Below are 21,114 nucleotides of genomic sequence, written 5' to 3' on the forward strand. Positions count from 1 at the left end.
TTGGGCCAAACCTTGGACTTAGTATTTTATCCCTCCACATGATCAGTTCACAAGATTGATAAAAGCTTAGATCTATTGATCTATATATGTGGTTGATTGGGGGATATATAGCCATGTCATGTGTGTGCAGGACCTAATAATTTTGATTTTTTTTAATAATATATATATATATATATAATTTTCAACAGCCATACACCACATATTTGATGAAAAATAAAATAAAATAAAAGAGTTCTTATACAAATATGTAGTGTAAAACTGCAATAGAATAAGTCAATATATATTCAAGCTAGCTAGGGCATTCCAATCCAAACAGACTCTATTGAAGGCTTAGACACGTCCATACTAATATAGACTCAGGCGTCATCTATGCGTGTTGCACATCTTGTGCTGTTATCTCTTCGGATGAACTGCCTAAGTGGTAGAGTAATGTTACATAGGAATGGCTCATGGTAGTAGTTTGGTGGCAGACTAGGCAACACAATCCATATTGAAACCATGGGTGATTCATGATTTTCATCAAACTTAGGGTACCATTGGAACACATGGTACGTGACCCCTTCAACCTCACAAGACTCCCTCGCAAAAGTTTTAAGAAAATCAGATTCAATGGCAAACCTGATGAGAATGAGTTTTTATGGAATGCTGGATATGTGCTTCAAAGGTCCGAGGATGACATGGAGTAATGGCCAAGGCGGATTGGCTCGGAGCTGGGCCAGGTTAGATAGATGCTTTATTGATTCTAATTTTCTTAACTGTTTTCCTAATGTTTTTTTACCAGGTTCTGGCTCGCACTAGCTCAGATCACTCTCCTTTGGCAATCCAAATGGGTGAGGACCCTTTCAGGAATGGGCCTAATCCTTTTCGGTTTTAGTTTATGTGGATTGATCATGTGGATTTTCTTAGTACTGTGGAGAGGGTGTGGAATCAAGAAGGGTTTGGTCCTGGGCTCGAAATTTTTTCTTTTAAACTTAAAAAGGTTAAGGTGACTTTAAGGGAGTGGAATAAGTGTGTGTTTGGCAGGACTCAGGTCCTTATTAATGATTTAGAGCAACGTATTGTTTGACTGTAAAATAGCCTTCAAATTTGTTTTAATGACAGTGATGAGAATAATTTGTTGGCATCTAAATTGGAATTATCAACTTGGATGAGTAGAGAGGATATTGGATTGTCTCATATGGTTAAGAAAAGTTGGCTTAAAGATGGGGATCAAAATTCCAAATTTTTTCATGCTATTCTCAACGCTAAGAAACAAAAAAGAGTTAATGAGATATGCTTGGCCGATGGTACTGTTTTAAATACCCCTTTGGATATTCATAATGTTGCTGTGGACTATTTTCAACAATTTTTGGGCCAAAGCACCACTTGCAATCTACCTAATTTAAGTGATTTGATTTCTCCAGTGATTAATAGTGATGATAACTTGTTGATTTGTAGAGCCCATTCCCTTGAAGAAATAAATGATGCTCTTTTTAGTATTCCTATTGATAGTAGTCCTGGCCCGAATGGTTTTGGGTCGGGTTTTTTCAGAGTCTATTGGGATATTGTTAAGAAGGATTTACTGGAAGCAATTTCTGAGTTGTTCCTAATTTGTTCTATCCCCAGATTCTATACTGCTTCTTTTTATTGTTCTGATCCCTAAAGTGGATAAGCTATCTACTTTTGATAAATTCAGGCCTATTAGTCTTTGCTCAGTGACTTACAAGATTTGTGCTAAGATTATTGTGAATCGCCTGACAAATTTGCTTTCTAAGATTATCTCTTAGGAGCAAGGGGCGTTCATCCCTGGTCGTAGCATCTTTGAGAACATTAGCTTAACCCAGGAGATGGTCCACTCTATTCATAAAAACTCAAATGGTGGTAATGTTTAGTCAATCTTGATATGTCTAAGGCTTATGATAGAGTTAATTGAGACTTCCTTATTCATGTCATGGCTTCTTTTGGTTTCTCTTTGCATGTTTGTGAGTTGATTAAAATGTATATTTCTATGCCTTGGTACTCTATCATGATGAATGACACTCATTTGGGTTTCTTTAAAGGTGAACGTGGGTTGCGGCAAGGTGATTCACTTTCGCCTTACCTATTCATTATTATGCAAGAGATGCTTTCCCGTCTCCTAAAAGAGTCATTCGATAATGGTAAAATTTGGCATTTTTCTCAAGCTAGACGTACTCCTCTTATTTCCCACCTCATATATGCTGATGATAAAATTATATTTGCTAATGAGAATAAGAGATCTATGAGAGGTTTGATGCAGGTTTTGACTACCTACGAAATTTGGTCGGGTCAAGTCCTTAATAAGGAGAAAAGTGCTATCTACTTTTCAAAAAAAAAAAAAAAAATCCAGTTTTCAGGAAAAACTCCTTATTCAACATTACTGGCTTTACTGAAGGTCATTTTCCTTTTAAATATTTGGGCGTGCCTATTGTGGTTGGGAGACTTAAGGCCTTTGACTTTTGTAAGCTACTCGGAAAAGTTAAAAAGAAAATAACAAGATGGAAAATGAAAATGCTTTCTACTGGTGGTAGAATTATTTTGTTAAGGCACGTGTTGTCCAGTATGGTCACTCATCTCCTAGTTATTTTACACTTTCCTAAGGTTGTGCTCACTGCTCTTAATAAGATCCCGAGTTATTTCTTTTGGGGTGAGTCTGATGGAAAATGTAAGAGAGAATGGGTGGCTTGGAAACATATATGTCAACCCACTGATGAAGGGGGGCTGGGGATTCGAGATTTTGGAGACATCCAACAAGCTTTGCATTTAAAGCTTGCCTGACGTCTCATTAAGGGTCACTCCTTATGGGCTGATTTCTTTAGAGCTAAGTATGTTAGGGGTAATCATTTATCTCTCCTGGCTTGAAAATGTGAGAGATGGTGATATTTCTTTTTGGTTTGACAATTGAGAGGAAGGGGGCCCTTAGCATGGTCATTACTCGGAGATTGAGAACCCCTTGCTTAAGATTAAAGAGTGTCACATTGAAAATGAGTGAGATATTCTTCTTTTGGTTGAAGGACTCTCATGGTAAGTTTACCATGAAAAGTGCCTGAGATTGCATCAGAGTCCGAGCTTCGCCTTTACCTTGGGCTAAGTGGATTTGGCACAATCACCTTCCTAAGAAAATCTCGATTATGATGTGGAGGCCTCCAAAAACTGTTTGAGTTTTGATAGGAAGATTTAAATGGTAGGTTTTCCCATTGCCTCTAAATGTAACTGTTGTGCCACCGGTCATATTGAAGATCTTAATCATGTTCTTTGCATTGGTGACTTTGCTCGACAAATTTGGCGCCTGGCAGCGACTCATTTAGGGGTGCATATGGGTATTTTTCGAAATTGGCAAGAGCAAATAAAATTTTGATTCCGTCGTGCTGGTAAGTATTCTCAATTACAAACTGTTTTTGGTCTCCTCCTCTTGATGGTATCTTGGAAGCTTTGGCAGAGGCACTGCAAAGCTAAATTTGAAGATAAGGTTGACATGGTTGAATCTGTTTGGCACGCTATAAAATTGTGGCTTCACCAAATTATGCAAATGATCATGAAATTGTTAAGGCTACCCAATCAGAATTTGGCTATTTTAAATCGGTTAGAGATCCCGGTTTTACTTCCTAAACCTAAGAAGGTTCGTGTGGTAAGATGGCACAAGCCCCAACAGGGTTGGGTTAAACTTAACACGAATGGAAGTAGCTTTGGTAACCCTAGGCCGTCAGGAGCATGGGGTGTTATTCGGGATGAAAATGGAAAGTTCTATGTGACTTATTCTGTCTTCTTGGGTTAGGGCTCTAATAACTTTGCTGAAATGAAGAGTTTATTGGAAGAGGTTCGGAGGTACTATCAACTTGGCTTTCACAAGGTTGAAATTGAGATTGATTCCCAAATTCTTGTAGATTGGGTCACTAGGGGTCAATGTAATATTTGCTATATAGAGAATTTTTGGGATGAGCTAATTGTTTATCTGGAGTCTATGGAGTACAACGTGAATCATACTTTTAGGAAAGGAAATGCCGTAGCTAATTCCCTTGCCAAGAGTGGAGCTGAGGGTTCAGAAATGGACTGGTCTAGAGATAGATGCATGTTACCTACTAGTTTAAGAGGCATTATTCGCATGGACAAAATTGACCTTTCTTATCTATGGATCTCTTAATGTCGTTCTTGGTAGGTTGTTCGTGCTCCTTTTTGTTTTTGATAATCTCACTTGCTTGTGTCCTTTTTGTAGGTTCTTATATTGCTTTTGTCACTTGTTTTGCCTTCTAGTTTTTCTTGTACTTTGTCTAGCGCCTTACGATTTTCGAGGTCTGACTTTTGGATTTTTATGTTTATTTGTATCTCCAGGCATCTGGATGTAATCACGGTTTTTCTCTGCCACAAGTGAGGGCTATTAATAAACTTGGAGCTCCGTCTTCTTCTTAAATTAAAAAAAAAAAAAAAAAAAAAAAAGGAAAAAGGAAGAAGAAGAAGAAGTAGCAGCTAGCTAGATTCCTTGCCAAATGCAAACCAATCAATTAGGACGGCTATCTCTATGTAGGGACAAAAATGCACGCATGTCAACTGTTCTAGCTGACATCCTTAGTTGCAACATGCTAAACATATATGTTATACTGGGAGGCTCTTATTGTATATAATATTGCATGGCTCATGCCATTAGATTAGATTCCTTAACGATCCAACCTAGCTCTTGAGAATATTATTTATCTTTTAGTGGCCTGCAGACATGGGAACTTTGATAACTTCAACCAGACTTGTAAGGCACTTTAAAAAATCCAAAAATTTTAATTTTTTTTTATGGTTTTTCAATAGTCTTGTACTTGAAAAGAGGAAAAAAAAAAGGGGCTATAAATTAAAGAACTTCGATGATCTTCAAGCTGCTAATTATTCACTCAATCGTACCGGAGTTCCATTAATTTTGAAAGCTACCAAAGTCGATGGAAGGGGTGAAGGTTAATGTAAAAGCCAGAGAGATCATCAAACCATCCTCACCAACATCCCAGAACCTCAAAATCTTCAAACTCTCCCTCCTAGACCAGATTGCCCCTCCATTGTACGTTCCATGGATTTTTTACTATGCAATACCCAGTACTGGCCGGAAAGAATCGAATGCCATCGAAACCCGGGAACGAATTAATCACCTAAAGCAATCCTTATCCCAGGCTTTAACTCGAATCTCTCCTCTTGCTGGAAGGGTCAAAGACAACCTTTTTATTGAATGTAACGATGAGGGTGCAGATTTTTCAGAAGCCGAAGTAAATTGCCCACTGTCGGAAATTCTCAGGCGACCGGAAGTTGGTGTTCTAGATCAACTCCTTCCTCGTGACTATCGTTGTAGTAATCCATCCATGGAATTAATGCAATTGGCCATTCAAGTCAATATCTTTAGCTGTGAGGGAATGGCCATTGGTATCTGCGCGTTGCACAAGCTTGTTGACGGGGCCACGCTGTCTTTTTTTGTCAACATGTGGGGTGCCATTAATGCCAGTGGTGGTTCTGCCGGAGATTCTTTCACTCCATTTTTTCCGGGGTCACAACTCTTCCCACCAAGAAATTTATCAGTGCCAAGGTTTGAAATTCCAAAAGCCAAGTGCATTACAAAGAGATTTCTGTTCCCGGCCTCAAAGATTGCTGCACTGAAGGAAAGAGTACTTCTTGCTAGCAAAACTGATATAATTTTCAGTCCAACCCGAATTGAAGTGGTGTCTGCTCTAATATGGAGATGTATGATGGAAGTGTCTAGAGAAAGATCGGGGTGCTTAAGTCCGTCGATTATGACACATGTTGTGAATTTGCGTCCGAGAAATGATCCAGTACCCTGCCAGAATCTGCTTCTGGGAATCTTTCCTGGCTGGCAATTGCACCGGCACCGGCACCGGCAACGGAAAAGAGCCTCATAGAGCTCCAGGACTTGGTGAAACAAATCAGAAATGCAATAAAGACAATAGACAAGGATTACGCGAGGGAGATGCAAGGTGAAAATGGATTTTCATTGATGAGTGAGTGTCTTAAACAAGTTGGAGATCTAGTACCCGAGAAGGTGGAAGTATTCAGGTTTATCAGTTGGGCAAAGTTCCGGCTACATGAAGCAGATTTTGGGTGGGGAAAGCCTATTTGGGTGAGTACAGCCGGATCAGCGTTCAAGAATACTATAGTATTCATCGAGAAATTAACGGGGGATGATCATGATCATGGAATTGAAGCATGGGTGAGCATGGATGAGCAAGACATGTCCATTTTCGAGAACAACCAAGACCTCTGCTCATTCGTTTCCCTCCATTGATCAGAAATATCATGTGTAATTCCTAATGTTTACTTGGCAATTTGAAGTTATAAGCTGCATGCAGCTAGAAACTAATTACACATGTAAATTATTAGTCTGGTATTTTCTTCTTCTTTTTTAGGAAGTACAAACGTTCATGTCGGGTCCTTCAAACTTGGATGATGGAGAGAAATCATGAGAGCTAGCTGATCTTTTAAGGAAATGCATATAGTGTACACACACACACACACACACACACTTACACACACACTTTGAAATTGGTAGATGCCTGCCCATGCGCGCCCCATCTATCCGCATGCATGGCTAGTATTCGTGGGGCAATATTAATGTGCATGTACAACTAGCTATAGAGACTTAATTTGTAGGCAATCCTAGCTAGCTTGTAGATGACAAACGATGCCTTCATTAGTGGCTGTGACTAATTTGATCTATTGCATGTCGGAGATCATGAGTTTGATATTAATCTTTAGGACATCCATAATTTTGGCAAAGCTTCTTGTGATAAGTTTCATTTTGTGTCATTCTGTACCGGATCAACAGAGACGATGTTGAAATTCTTGTGCTGTTATTGGTTGAGTCGATTAGGGCCGTCAATATAAAGTTGAATCATCCATAGTTGACTTGTACTAGTTTCACTGTTTGAAATGGAGGGGGAAACAAAAAATAGTGGGAAAGAAAGTTTGCTCTGATTATTGCTTTTGAAAGGAAATAATCTTTTTATCAATTAAAAATCTTTCATCTTTTCTTTTGAGTGCCTTTTTTACTAACACTACTGCATGGTAGGTGTTGTTGCATTTTCTAGCCTTAACAATATAAATGACCCTCTAGTTAGTATTAATAATTTAAGTATCAAATTAAATTATTAATATATATATATATATATATATGGTTAGTGTAATTTTAAAATATTAAAAAAATTAAAAATATTATTATTAAAAAATAATATTATATTATTATTTTGATGAATCTAATGGCTAATTCAATGTGTGTTATGAATAAAGAAGTTTTGAATTTATGAAAAATATGTACTTTTTATCAAATTTTAAAGATAAATTTAATGAAACCAATGCTAATACTCTCATATGTAAAGAAAAAAAAAATCTGTTTAAATCCTTTCTGTTTAAATCCTATTAAGTTTGTTAACTGCATTAGTTTTGAAACTATTCGATCATAGAAATTAATTGCATGCTCGATGGATCGAACTATACATACATATATATATATATATATGTATGAGCTTTATTATAATTACCCATTACTGATAATAATATTATAATATATTTTATAAATCATTGAAACGTGAATGTAAGGGGCACATATCTACTATCTAGCTTATACGAACTCATGACTTGATAAGCTGGCTAGCTTTTAGTGATTTTCTAGAATTTAGATTGTAGATTGTCATGATGCTCATCTGAGATATACAACTGGTGACAACCTATCACCAACAAAGTCTCACTCACACCTCTATTCCCTCTAACTACGTTTTTCTCGCTCCCTCTTTGCTCTCGCTCTGCTCAATCTCTCTCTCTCTCCCCGTGCGAATAAGGCTTAACACTTTCATTGGATTAGTTAAAAATTAAATCCATTAAGTATTTAGTTATTAGAGAGTAAAATATGCTTACAATGGATTAGTTAAAATTTAGCTACAATGACTTTCAAAAGTTTTTCTAAATTTAAAAGTTACTGTACATACATCAAATATATATTTTATTAATTATTTCTCTCCCCCTTTATTTCTATCACATATTTTATCACAATTGGTATATTAATTTGAGTTAGTAATATATTAATTTAATAAGAATATGATTATTAATTAATATATAATAGGTAGAATAGTAAAATATGATAAAATAAAATAAAATAATAATTAAAAAAATTAAATATTTTTAAAATTATTAGTTATTCATTACTATATAATGAATAAATGTATAATCTAATGTAGAGATTTGATGTGAATAACCAAAACCAAATTCATCTTATATTATTTTATTGTTATATAATGAAAAAATAGTCATTCCAATGTGGAGATTTATGTGAATGAAATAACCAAAAGTCAAATTTCTCTTACATTCATAAAAAATGTAATTTAACTTTGGTTAATCCAATGAGAGTGCTCTGATCTTGTTTTGTAATTCTCTAAAGATCTGAGTGGTTTTAATTTTTTTTGGTGATATAAATCTGTGATGTTATTGTGTGAGATGTTAATATTGTTTCTTTCTCAGAGTTGCAAATTTTTTTTTTTTTTTCATTTTTTTCCATTTTCTCCATTTTTCTTTCTGAGATGTAAATCAAGTACTTGACGTGTAAGATGTTAATATTGTTTCTTTCTGAGAGACTTGTCCTTATAACAAACATGGTGTCCAGATCTGAGTGGTTTTAATTCTTTTTTTTTTTTTACTTTTTGGTTGATCTGCGAATTTCTTTTTTGCTTTCATTTTCTGTTGTTTCATTTTTTTGTTTTTCCTTATATGATGTGTTTGGATGTAGATGAAGAAATAGGTGGATTTTTTTTTGTGATTCTGTCTAATTTTTTTTTTTTTTACTTTCACTCCAATATTCGCTGTCTTTTATTTGTTTTGTTTGTTATCTATTTTTCTGTTACCTTTTTTAATTCCTATTAGGTTTGTTAATAATATGAACAGATCTTCATATGTGCGAAGAGGTTGTGTTCAGATCTAACTATTTTTTTTTCGTTCATTTTCTTACAGATCTATAGATCTTTCGAAGGGAGTTAATGTTCATTTGTTTTAATAGGTCTGAATTTACTCGCAGAGAAATAGAGGGAGACGCAGAGACAGAGGACGAATTGGGCATTTTCCTTCTTGGTTCTACATACTCTATATAATCATGTTAGATGGGTATTATAGTTCTAAGAAGACCAATTATATCTGCGAAGGCGTTTGTGTACATTTCTTTTTGCATCTAATTTTTTTGCATTTGCTTTATAGATTTTTGCAATGGGTATCTTCGGTTTCCTTCTAGGATTAGAAACTCATATGTTTTGTTTTACTCATTGAGGTTGATCTTTTATCCCTTGTAAGAAGGAATATTGAAGTTTGTATAAATTTACTGTTTAGATCTGAACATTCTTGTTTTTTCCCTTTTTTTTTTCCACTCTTCTTTATTTCTTATTCTTGTTTGACTAACAAATATAAAAATATTTAAGTCTGTTAAGTTACAAATTCGTTTTTCTTAGTTTGTTTATTTTCTTGGTTTGTATTGTATTGATGGTTTATTTTTTTCATGAACTTTTGGACTGAAGCTCTCTTCCTTCTGAAATCAGTTTTGTTTTTTTTTGTAGTTCTCTCTGTTGTTGCTTATATAGTTTTTCTTCAAGTATATTGTACTACATATTTAGTTTTTTTTTTTCACATGAGATTTTTTTTTTTTATATTCTGAACTTGGCAGGTGTAGACATTTATTGCAGATCTGAGGAATTCTGATTAAGATATGTTATTGTACAAGGTTTGTTCTTTTTCTATTTTTTTGTGTTGTGCAGATCTATAGTTTTATTCTAACTTTTAGAATCTGGACTTATCTTTATATTAAATCCCAGATTTGAGAGATCTTACCTTAGATCCCCTATGTCTATTTGTTTGTCTTTATCTTTATAAATTTCAACGGATTTATACCTCTAACTTTAAATCTGAGTATTTGTAATTCAAATCTGTTAAGATACAAATTAATTTTTCATAGTTTGTTTATTTTCTTATGGATTTCATTTTCTTGGTTTGTATTGTATTGATGGTTTAATTTTTTCATGGACTTTTGGACTGAAGCTCTCCTCATTCTGAAATCATTTTGCTTCTTTTATTCTCATCCTTTTTTTTTTCCTGGATGTTTGTTTTCTTTCTTTCTTTCTTTTTCTTTTTTTGCATGTTTGTTTTCTGGAAAAAATATATGGGTTTATTTTTTAATGTTTGTTTTTTAGGAAAAAATGTTTGTTTTCCTCAGTTTTTATACTTGATTTTCAAATTATTTCTACTACATTTTTCTTACAAATATGAACAAATATGTGTAATGCATAGATAGACTATATATATATATATATATTATAAACACACAAAACATAGATAAACTATATATATAAATATATATATATATATATATACACTATAAACACACAAAAGGCAGTTAGACTGATCTTTTCAATGTTCTTTCAAACCTTATGACCACTGCACTGCTTCCACACACCTGATTTGAGAGAAACGGAGCGTAGAAGAAAATAAAAAAAATAGAAGATAAACTGAATATGCAATTGTACGAATAAGTTTTCTTAATTGAGTTTTTTGATAGGTTTTTTAATAAATTTTATGAATTTCTAGGTTTTATGGTATCAGTTTCTTCATTTCTTAGAAATATAAACAAATATATGTAATGCATAGATAAGCTTATACTATAAACACAAAAGGCAGTTATACTCACTTTTCAATCTTTCTTGAAACTGTAGCACCACTGCACTGCTTGTAATAGAAGGATTATTTGAGAAAGAAGGCAATAGAAGATATCAAGTCACTTTTCAAACCTTAGCACCAATGCATTGAAAGTAATAGAAAGGTTTTCTTAAACACAGTTCAATGCCTCAAGGGTTGCTACGAAATATGTCTTTTGGTGTTCAAACATTGAACTTGACCTGGCCATTCAGCTGCCTCATGTGATTATAAATTTCAAATTTACACTACCTAGACAAACCAACATAAAAAGTAAATTATTAAAAATGATGAGTTATACAACATATTATAACTTACATGTGATTAAAATCTGCCTCCACAGATTTAATACTGCATGCAATATAATCTGTTATCTAATTTCTAAAATATTTTCTCTGTTTGCAGCTACCATTCCAATGCATGTATTCACAAATTCAGTTGATGGGATACGGACAATAATGGTAAATCGCTATTTAAATTCAGTTGCTGTGTTTTTTCAAATTGTAAATTATTATAATTTTTTGCTATTACAATGTATAGGATATAATAATAAATCTGCTATTAGCAGATTTAAAGATATTAATAATAGAATACAAGCCGACAGAAACAACAAAAATAGCCACAAACGGAATGTATAGGAAAATACAATTGTATCCCTATGCACTGTTTTTATTGTTGATTTAAAGTTATTATAATGGAATATAAATGGACACAAATAACAAAAATGGATACAAACGGAGGCTTAATGGAAAGTTAACGGAAATAAGGAAATTCCGTTAAACCAAGAAAAATTCGTTTGATAGGCTCTTTATATATATAAAGAGATATTACTATTCATGTAGATAATAGGGTTTTTTTTTCTTTTTTCTTTTAGAATATATATGATAAATTAGGATATGACCTTTCCTGATCAAATTAAAAGGCCTTTCATGTTTTTTAAGAAATCCCATCCAAAAGAGGCTAAAACAATATTACTACGTTAATGGGAAGTTAAGCCTAAAAAAACTGAAGAAGAAGAAGGAAGAAGCTTTTTTATTTCCTTGGCAAATAAAAGGAAGGATTTTAGTGGGCATAAATAATCCTGGATTTATTTGGGCGTGAGATCAGTTAAGGCCCTATTTGGATAATGAAAGTATTTCATCTCATTATTATAATTTTTTTTAAAATTCTCATATAAAATATATTAAACAATTCAATTTTTTCAAATTCTAAAATAATAATAATATTAAAAAATAATATTATAACAACATTTTTTTCAACTTTTAACTTTCATCTCATTTCAACTCATTTCATCTCATGAACTCACTATGCAAATGACACCTAAATGATTGCTCTTTTTCTTTTTGTCTATACGTGAGATCAGACGTTTAAACAGACGTTGCATGCTCAATAATTACTTAAATAAGTTTTTTTTTTTTATGTTTCAAAATCATTTTTTCTTTCAAAAAAAAAAAATCTGATTATCAGAGTGGATGAATAAATTAAGAAAGAGAATTTAAATAATAAAAATGTTGAGGGTGATTGAATATTTCCTCAATCTATTTAATTCAATATTGTTGGGCAGTATATATATGATTTGGACAAAAGGAATATGCGTGCATATATAGATCATATCGAACAAGATCAATTCTAAGGTTTGAAAAATATATACATATAATATTTACACTTTGTAGCGTAGGGGACTCAAATCAAAAGACAAACTAATTCTCCCGATGTTGTTGCCTCACAAACTTTGTGTTTGTAGTTTCTCAATGTTTTCTTTTGGGACGGCAACAACGTTAATTCCACATACAAGCTATGCAGTGCTTAGAGATATACTGTCGATTTGCAAGCTGCAAAATGCACAAGTAGTACTTGAGCTGGTTCATACATTAACACTGCATCAAAAGTACTTCTGTCTCTTACTGTAGCTGTCCATGTCTGCCTCATATATAGGAATCATTCTTTTTCAATTGGTAGATTTAACTATTCAAGGTAAACGTACATAGCTAGCTACCTTGGTCCTAGGAAATAACTCCATTGTCTATGTATCTCAAAACACCAAAAAAGTCTAATATAATACAGATCATAGATATATAATAAAAAGGAACAAAGCAAAGAGAACAAGGAAGAAAAATATAGCTTGCTCCCCGTCCTTGTACATTTCTAGGTGAAGTGAAACAGTCTAATGGCCCTTCTTTAGTTATGTACTAAGATTCTACAATATGGGTGTGATAGGTGAAGTATACATCATATTAGATATAGATAATATATAAGTGAGTAAATCCTAACGCCCGATTGGCCGATTCTCATCATACACCAAATAATTTAAATAGAAAACTACAAGCATAGAAGGATTAATTAATTTGATGTTTTTTTTATTTCGACTCGATTGGCTAAACGATACTTTCGATAATTCAAATCACAATTGTTTCGAACAAATCACAATTGTTTCGAACTTAGTATTATGCTTTGATATCATGTGAAATTACCATTTGTTCTAATAGCTAAAGTACTTTAAGATCATGTAGATTCAAATGAATGGGTAATGAATTTTTCCGTTCGAGTATTATATGTAGATTCAAATGGGTGAAAAGGGGATGAACCTAGTGTTGAGGGAAAAATTAGTTGATTGGTATATTCTTGTGAAAATCTGTGTAAAATTGAGTTGTAACAAGTGTTGAAGCAGTATAATATGAAAAAGATTGAAGTGTGCTCAACATGGCTCAACTGGCGCTCGAGCGGGACCTTCCCGAGAGGTTCGCTCGACGTGCGCTCGACTCAGCGCTCGAGCGGAACCCATACAGAGTGATTCGCTCGATGTGCGCTCGACGCAGCGCTCGAGCGGAACCATACAGAGAGGTTCGCTCAAGGTGCGCTCGATGTGGCGCTCGAGCAGAATCTATCCAGAGAGGTTCGCTCAAGGTGCGCTCGACATGGCGCTCGAGCAGAACTCATCTAGAGAGGTTCGCTCGATTTGCGCTTGACGTGGTGCTCGAGCAGAACTTATCCAGAGAGGTTCGCTCGATGTGCGCTCGACGTCTCGCTTGAACGGTTTCAGAAGACAACGTGCGCTCGACCTTCGTTCGACACCTCGCTCGAGCTAATGTTCAAGACAACCTAAAATTCATGATTTTGAGCGTCGTGTCTTGCTGGGACTACAAATAGAACAGGTTATTTTTATTCTTTGGTGTGGAGAAACAGAGCAAAAACCCTAGTTGCCTCAAGAGCTATAGAGAGAAGCTTTTCCACATTGTTGAATCTCTCTTGAACAAACACATCTCCACCACACCACACTCAAGATCAAATCTTATTCAAAGTCCATTGAAGTGGACGTTTTGTTTGGCTGGAAGGTTTCCGGAGCTGCTAAGATCGAGAGGTTCTCGAGGGATGCTATAGAAAGGTCGAAGTTCCGACACTACATGCGTGTAGAGATCGAGTGGGTCACTCGTAATATTGCAAGCCAAGTTTAGGAACTACAAAGGTTTTGTGAGTGTCTCTATATTGGTTGTAACAAACTTTTTCTATAGTAAATTTTAGGTAGTAGCTTACACTCAGAGTGGTTTTAGAATTTGAAGATGTTCTTCAAATGAATTTTCATTTCGTGACCAAATCTATGTGTTAATTATTTGTATGATTTGTATCATCTTTTAATTGTTTCTTGTTATTAAATTTTATTAGATTAGAAAATTTGAACCGCATCCATTCATCCCTCTCTAAGTAATGTATGGGATAGAACCATTATTATTTTTTCACCTCGTAATCAGGACAATTGATCAGAAGAAGACAATCACCTTTGACATTTTAATATTCTTTCATATTTAATATGGTGGGGTCCTAGCTATAGGCATGCATAGACCGGAATATCAAGGACAATTAATAAACATCCAAAAGCTTTGGGGTACGACAGGGGCAGGCTTGGTCCGTTGCTTTATGCTGTTATTACCAGATATTAATCCTCGAAGATATCTCCAGGAAAACGAAAGCTTGCGCGTTTTCAAGCTTATTTATATCATGTGTGCTTGATGTAATTTTCTTTCAGAGCTTCGTTGAATATTTTTTAAGAAAGCAGGCAGGGTGTTTTTTAAGGATAGATTCAAGAAATGGCACAAAACTTCTTGTCAAATCATGAGGTCTATAATGTTGAAAGCTGTGAAGCAGTGAGTGCCCAGGATTTCTGTCTTTCTGCCACGGCTTGTTATCCTAATAACCCATATATGCCTATATTGGACAATAACAGTACTGCTTCGACCTTGATCCGCCAGCCCTTCTCAGATGAAATCCAAGATCATAAGAGGCTGAAGCGAACTGTAAGTACAGCCGAATCCACCGGGAGTAATGTTAGTAATCTCTATAATGAGGGAAGCAGCAACAATAATATCAGCAGCATAAGCCGTGCCAGGAGCAGTAGCAGCTTGAATAGCTTGTCAAAGCTCCATTTTCGAGATCATATTCGGACTTATACTTTACGATATCATGCAGCTGAGGCTATTGAAGAAGCCATGATCAATGCTGATTATCAGGAAAGTGGTACTGAAGAAGATGGCAGTGCTGATGGGATGAGGCTCGTTCGACTTCTCGTTGCCTGTGCTGAAGCTGTGGCTTGTCGCGACAGGACACATGCGTCAGTTTTACTCTCCGAGCTTCGAGCCAATGCTTTGGTCTTTGGCTCTTCCTTTCAGCGTGTGGCTTCTTGCTTTGTGCAAGGCTTGGCAGACAGGCTTGCTCTGGTTCAACCCCTCGGCGCTGTTGGCTTTGCTGCTCCCATGATGAACATAATGGACGTTGCTACCGATAAACAGGAAGAGGCTTTAAGCCTTATTTATGAAAATTGTCCACATATCCAGTTTGGTCACTTTGTGGCCAACACAACAATACTGGAAGCCTTTGAGGGAAAGAGTATTCTCCATGTGGTGGATTTGGGCATGACCCTTGGTTTGGCCCATGGCCACCAGTGGTGTGCACTGATCCACAGACTTGCCGACCGTGATGGTCAACCACCTTGTCATCTCCGAATAACTGGTGTTGGTCTTTCTGTTGACAGATTCAGAGTCATCGGAGATGAGCTGGGGACTTGTGCAAAAAACATGGGCATTAGTTTTGAGTTCTCAGTGGTGGAAAGCAACTTGGAAAATCTGCAGACTGAAGACATTAAACACCAGGATGGTGAAGTTCTGGTTGTCAATAGCATCCTTCAGTTGCATTGTGTTGTTAAAGAAAGTCGAGGAGCTCTTAATTCACTTCTGCAGATAATTCACAAGCTCTCGCCAAAGGTTTTACTTGTGGTTGAGCAAGATTCAAGCCACAATGGGCCTTTCTTTCTGGGGAGATTCATGGAAGCTCTGCACTATTACTCTGCAATTTTTGACTCCCTAGATGTCATGTTACCTAAATATGACACAAAGCGTGCCAAGATGGAACAGTTCTACTTTGCTGAGGAGATAAAGAACATTGTGAGTTGCGAGGGGCCAGCAAGAGTGGAGAGGCATGAGAAGGTAGACCAGTGGCGCAGGAGGCTGAGCAGGGCAGGATTTCAGGCTGCTCCAATGAAACTGATTGCCCAGGCCAAACAATGGCTTGGAAAAAATAAGGGTTTTCTTGGTTACACAATTGTGGAAGACAAGGGTTGCTTGGTGCTTGGTTGGAAATCCAGGCCAATTGTTGCAGCTTCTTGCTGGAAGTGCTAGCTCGCTCACAGCTGCAAAAGTGAAAGTTCAAGCAAATTCCAATAAAGAGTTCCGGATCATACAATGGGAACTAACTTGCTATGTAACTAAATAATTTGTACACTGGATTTAGTGGATACACCATGCCAGTGTCATCTTTCAATACCCAATTCAGTGAGTGCAAACACTGACTTTGGAGTGAAAATAAAATTATTTCAGTTTGAAAGTAAGCAGTTCAGGTGACTGGACAATTGGAATAAAGACAAGTTTCTGCAGTTTGGTGTGAGTATGGGGCTGGCGGTTCAATTGTACATAGAGGCCGGGTTTTGTTAATTCTTTTATTCTTTGATGAATAAAACTGACTGTAATTCATGACTGTAATTGGCTCTCTCTCTCTCTCTCTCTCTCTTTCAGAAGCCTTGTAATTCATGTAAATTATGAGATTATAAGATGAAGTGATAATGTTTCATTTTTCTCAAAATTTGTCACCCAGATTGATAGAATTCTTGAATAATCCATCTATTTTCTTAAGAGAAAAAAGCAGCAGTACTAAGCTCAAACTAGCCACTGCAACCATCTCCATAAACTATAGTACTTGAGGAAGTTCTGATACAGGCATGAAGTAAGTGTGGTGGAATGCCAACCACTTAAGACAATTAATACAATAATATCTATTGTGGACAACTCCCAAATCCGACAGACAACACAGCTAACGAGCATTCAGTGGAGGATCGAAGCACCCAAATCAACTCTAACATCAGCAGCACTACCTAACATTTGTCTCCATCTAAGAAACAATGTTTACAGACGTCAGAAAGCTATATTTAATTCTAGGCAGTCGGCTTCAGCTAAGACATTCGCACTAAACGACTGTTGAGTATTGACAAAGCCTTGAATTATTATTTATATTAATTAGGTATCCCCTTAGTATAGATAAAGATGATATTCTCACGATGAGCTAGCTTACTCTATCACGATTAACAAGATACGTATTATTAATATTAATAATAATTTTTAATTATACGGCCACATCTTGTGACATACTGGCATGCATGCTGCAGCTAGCTGGCTGGCACAGTATATATATATATATATATATATATATATATATATTTTTTTTTTTTTTTTTAAAAATGCTTTTGAAGTTTCCTCATAATTCCTAACGATAGAATGTAACCTATGTTATCCTGTAAATGATCTATCATATATTGACGGTTTCTTATTTTTGTTTTCCAACTAAAAAACTCGTTTCTGTTTTTACTTAACACTGACAGCATATAGATTGTAGTGCCTTAGCGTGGAGCTTGGTTTTGTTTGTGTAGTCCGGTTGTTGATTCGATTCACTAAAGATTTGTTGTAATTTTTTTTTTTTTTTTTTTGATATTTTTGTGAATTTTCAATGAAAAACTTGTTATATGTTTGTTGCTCTTGATCTGACCCTATCCGACCTGTTTGATTAGGGTTTACTTGTATCTTGTGTTATAGTACTTTTATATCGCCAGCCGTACTCTTTTGTCATCATCTAAAATAAACTTTTTATTTTTATAACTTTTGAATATTGACATATTGTCCAACTGCGTAATTTTATTTTTTGGAAAATCTTTTTAAGGTAGGGCGTTATGGACCTACTCCTGCAAAGTAAATTGGTCTCGTGGGTTGCATTTTCAGAAATTTTTTTTATACGAAATTAGTTAAATTGCTAACTTTTTATCAAGAGGTATGGTCTTAAAAGATTGTTTGTACTCATGAGATGTTGAACCTTAGACCTTGAAGGAAGTGATACTCTAAGACCAAGGCCTTTACCACTTAGGCCAACCCCTTGGAGTTAAGAAATTCTGTATCGTGTATGATTGATTTTACATTTTTTCTCTCATCAATCTTAACATAAAGGAAATGAAGAGGAGATGAGGAAGTAGAGAGAAGAGAAGGAGATTGAGGCTGACATAAGGGACATAAGGGGTTGTTTTTAGTTGAAAAATTCTACTTATTATTTCCCACACACAACAACATGTCATTTTTACTAGGCAATCTTTATAATAAAGTTAGTTGTCATTAAATAAAAAAAAATAAGTCAAACCAATATATATTATTTTGATGTATCACAAATCACCAAAGTTTGTAAGATGTTTATATTAAAAGTTGTAAGGAGTCGAATATTTACATAGAGATAAATTCTTTGATGTTAAGCCTTGGTTGCAAGTGCTTGCATTATTGAGTTTTATTAGTTGGAGGGGCGCCCACGTGGGGCTGACCCCTCCTGCTAGGTAACGCATGGCTTTTAAGCCATGCGTTACTTGTAACGTATCTCGTGTAACGCATGGCTTTAAGCCATGCGTTACACAAGACTATTGAAGGCTGGCCTTTAAGGCCAGCCGTGCATAGGAGGACTATATATAGTTCTCCTCAATTGTGTTTTGAGTGTACCTATCTGAAAAAAATAGAAAAAAGACTCTCTCTCTTTTTGTTCTCTCTTGATAAAATACTTAGGCTGTGGATTTGTAAGTGTTACTCTAGTTCCATACTACGTAGTACACTTTTGCCACTAAGAGGAAACGCTTGGAGTTTATCAATCTGAAAAAACTTGTGGAGCAATTCTTTAAGCTGAGCTTGAGGTACTTTTCCGCTGTGCATTCTAACATTGGTATCAGAGCTATTTTTTGAATTGCTTCCAGTTTTTAATTTTTTTTCTCGCATATGCTTGAGATTTGTATGGTGTTTTTTTTTATCCTCTTTTTTTTTTTGTTAAAAAAAAAAAAAAAAAACGCGCAGCAGGTGGTGCTGCGAGCACCAACGCAGTGGTGCTGCGCGCACCACCGCAAGGCGCTGCTACACCACAGTGGTGCAGCGCGCACCTGCGCGGTGCTGCGAGAGCGCGGTGCAGCGCGCACCAGCGCGGTGCAGAGCGCACCAGCGAGGTGCTGCGCCCACCACCGCGGTGCTGCGCGCACCCCCGCGGTGCTGCGCGCACCAGAGAGGTGCTGCTCCCACCACAGAGGCGCAGCGCGCACCGGCGAGGTGGTCGGCAGCACCCTGCTGCTTGGACCGATCACTTCCGCCGCCTGCAGTGCTGCGTGGGAGGCTCCAGGGCGTGCTGCTTCGAACGGCTACTGTTCACGTGAACAGTAGCCGAAGGGGGGAAGAAGATGACCATTAGGTCATCTGATTTCCATGGGCTTGGGCCTCATGGCCCGGCCCACTCTCTTTTTTTTTTTTTTTTTTTCCTTCTTTTTAAATATGGGCTGGGCTTGGCCCAACATTTTTTACTGGGCATTTTTTTTAAACCCAACTTTGTTCAAGCCCAATTTTTTTAAAACAGAAAATAAAATGAGGGGATGAAATTTGCTCTAAGATATATTGTTATATTAAATGTGATTTTTTTTATTTAATTGTTTTTAGATTAAATGTGATCACATGTGAATATATAGTTATATTCATGCTATTTTTTTTTTCCATTATGTTATATTACATGTGATCTTTTATTTAATTTGTTATATTAAATGTGATAACATGTATATGTGAATTGAACATGTGGATATGTGATTGTTTTTATCATTTATGAATGTTAGGCTTGAATGTTTATACATTAGTCTTTATTGATAAAATAGAAAATTCCCACTAAGTAGTCTTAGTTAGAAATGTCAGTGTAGATGATAGACTGAAAAAAATTACAGTGACCCCAGTAAGAACTGTAAATGCACTGATGGAACAAGAAAAATGGACTGTAATGGTCTTATATGAACCATCTTTGTAGACTGGCCCAACAGGTTACTATGGTTGGAGTAGCTGTCCTTGTAGACTGGCCCAAAAGGTTACTGTGATTTTAGTAGGTTATGTCTTTACATGTGACTAGGACTAGATGACTACTTAAGATAGTGGGAGTATGGTTGAGAATTATGATTAATTCTCCCATATTTTTTTTGAATTTGCGCGGGAATTAGGTTAAAAATTTAATAATTGGATATTGTGACGCAAGAGATGATTCTGAAGCCTAGCGATTTTTCGATCTTGCGATATGTCTAAATTATTTTTTTTTTTAAACTTGGATAGACGCAACAGATTTCTTAGGTGTGTGTGTAATATCCCTTCTTTGGGTATTGTAGTGAAATGGCATCCAAGAGTATAGTTGCCGATTTAAACAAAGGGGAGAAATTGGATGGGGAGAACTACGACATTTGGCATCGCAAGATCCAATATGTTTTAGATGAGCAAGAGGTCTTAGAGGCCTTATCTCACTCCCTTACTGAGCCCGGGGAAGGGACCTCGGAACAACACAAAATAGATCAACTAGCCTATACTCAATGGGCTAAGAAAAGTCGGTGCGCGCGCATAATAATGTTAAGCAGCATGCACAATGATCTAATGTGTGAGTTCGAGATCTATGACACTGCCCAAAGCATGTGGGAGGCTTTGAAGTTGAAGTTTGGTGGAACTTCAGCCACTAGGTTGCGTGGGTTAACCATGAGGTTTGACTCCTATAAGATGCGCTCTGACCACACGATGAAGCAGCATCTTAGGGCTATGTCAACCATGATCCGCGAACTTAAGTCGGCAGGAAACAACCTGACTGATGAACAGCAAGTCCAGGCAGTGATAAGATCACTGCCGAATTCTTGGGAGAATATGAGCCAGAACCTGACGCATAACGAGAATATCAAAGACTTTGATGATGTCTCGCGTCACTTGGAATTGGAGGCTGAGCGCCTAGAGGCTGCCAAGCCCAATCACACGGCTTATGTGGCTGATTCTGGTTCGCGTAAGGCATCAAGGCCTAAGC

At 36.1% G+C, this 21,114-nt stretch overlaps 2 protein-coding genes across 2 annotated transcripts; both read left to right on the forward strand.

Annotated features, from left to right (window-relative positions):
• Positions 1-4,916: 4,916 nt before the first annotated feature.
• Positions 4,917-6,262, forward strand: LOC121234537 (stemmadenine O-acetyltransferase-like). Its single transcript, XM_041130500.1, has 2 exons — positions 4,917-5,683; positions 5,794-6,262. Exons 1-2 carry the CDS (start codon positions 4,917-4,919, stop codon positions 6,260-6,262), a joined length of 1,236 nt encoding a protein of 411 aa, XP_040986434.1.
• An 8,476-nt stretch (positions 6,263-14,738) lies between these two features.
• Positions 14,739-16,615, forward strand: LOC121235303 (GRAS family protein RAD1-like). Its single transcript, XM_041131639.1, has one exon. The coding sequence runs from the start codon at positions 14,778-14,780 to the stop codon at positions 16,359-16,361; it is 1,584 nt and encodes a 527-aa protein (XP_040987573.1). The 5' UTR covers positions 14,739-14,777; the 3' UTR covers positions 16,362-16,615.
• The last annotated feature ends 4,499 nt before the right edge of the window (positions 16,616-21,114 follow it).

This window comes from Juglans microcarpa x Juglans regia, chromosome 6D (genome assembly GCF_004785595.1).
Source record: "Juglans microcarpa x Juglans regia isolate MS1-56 chromosome 6D, Jm3101_v1.0, whole genome shotgun sequence".
Taxonomy (NCBI): Eukaryota; Viridiplantae; Streptophyta; class Magnoliopsida; order Fagales; family Juglandaceae; genus Juglans; species Juglans microcarpa x Juglans regia.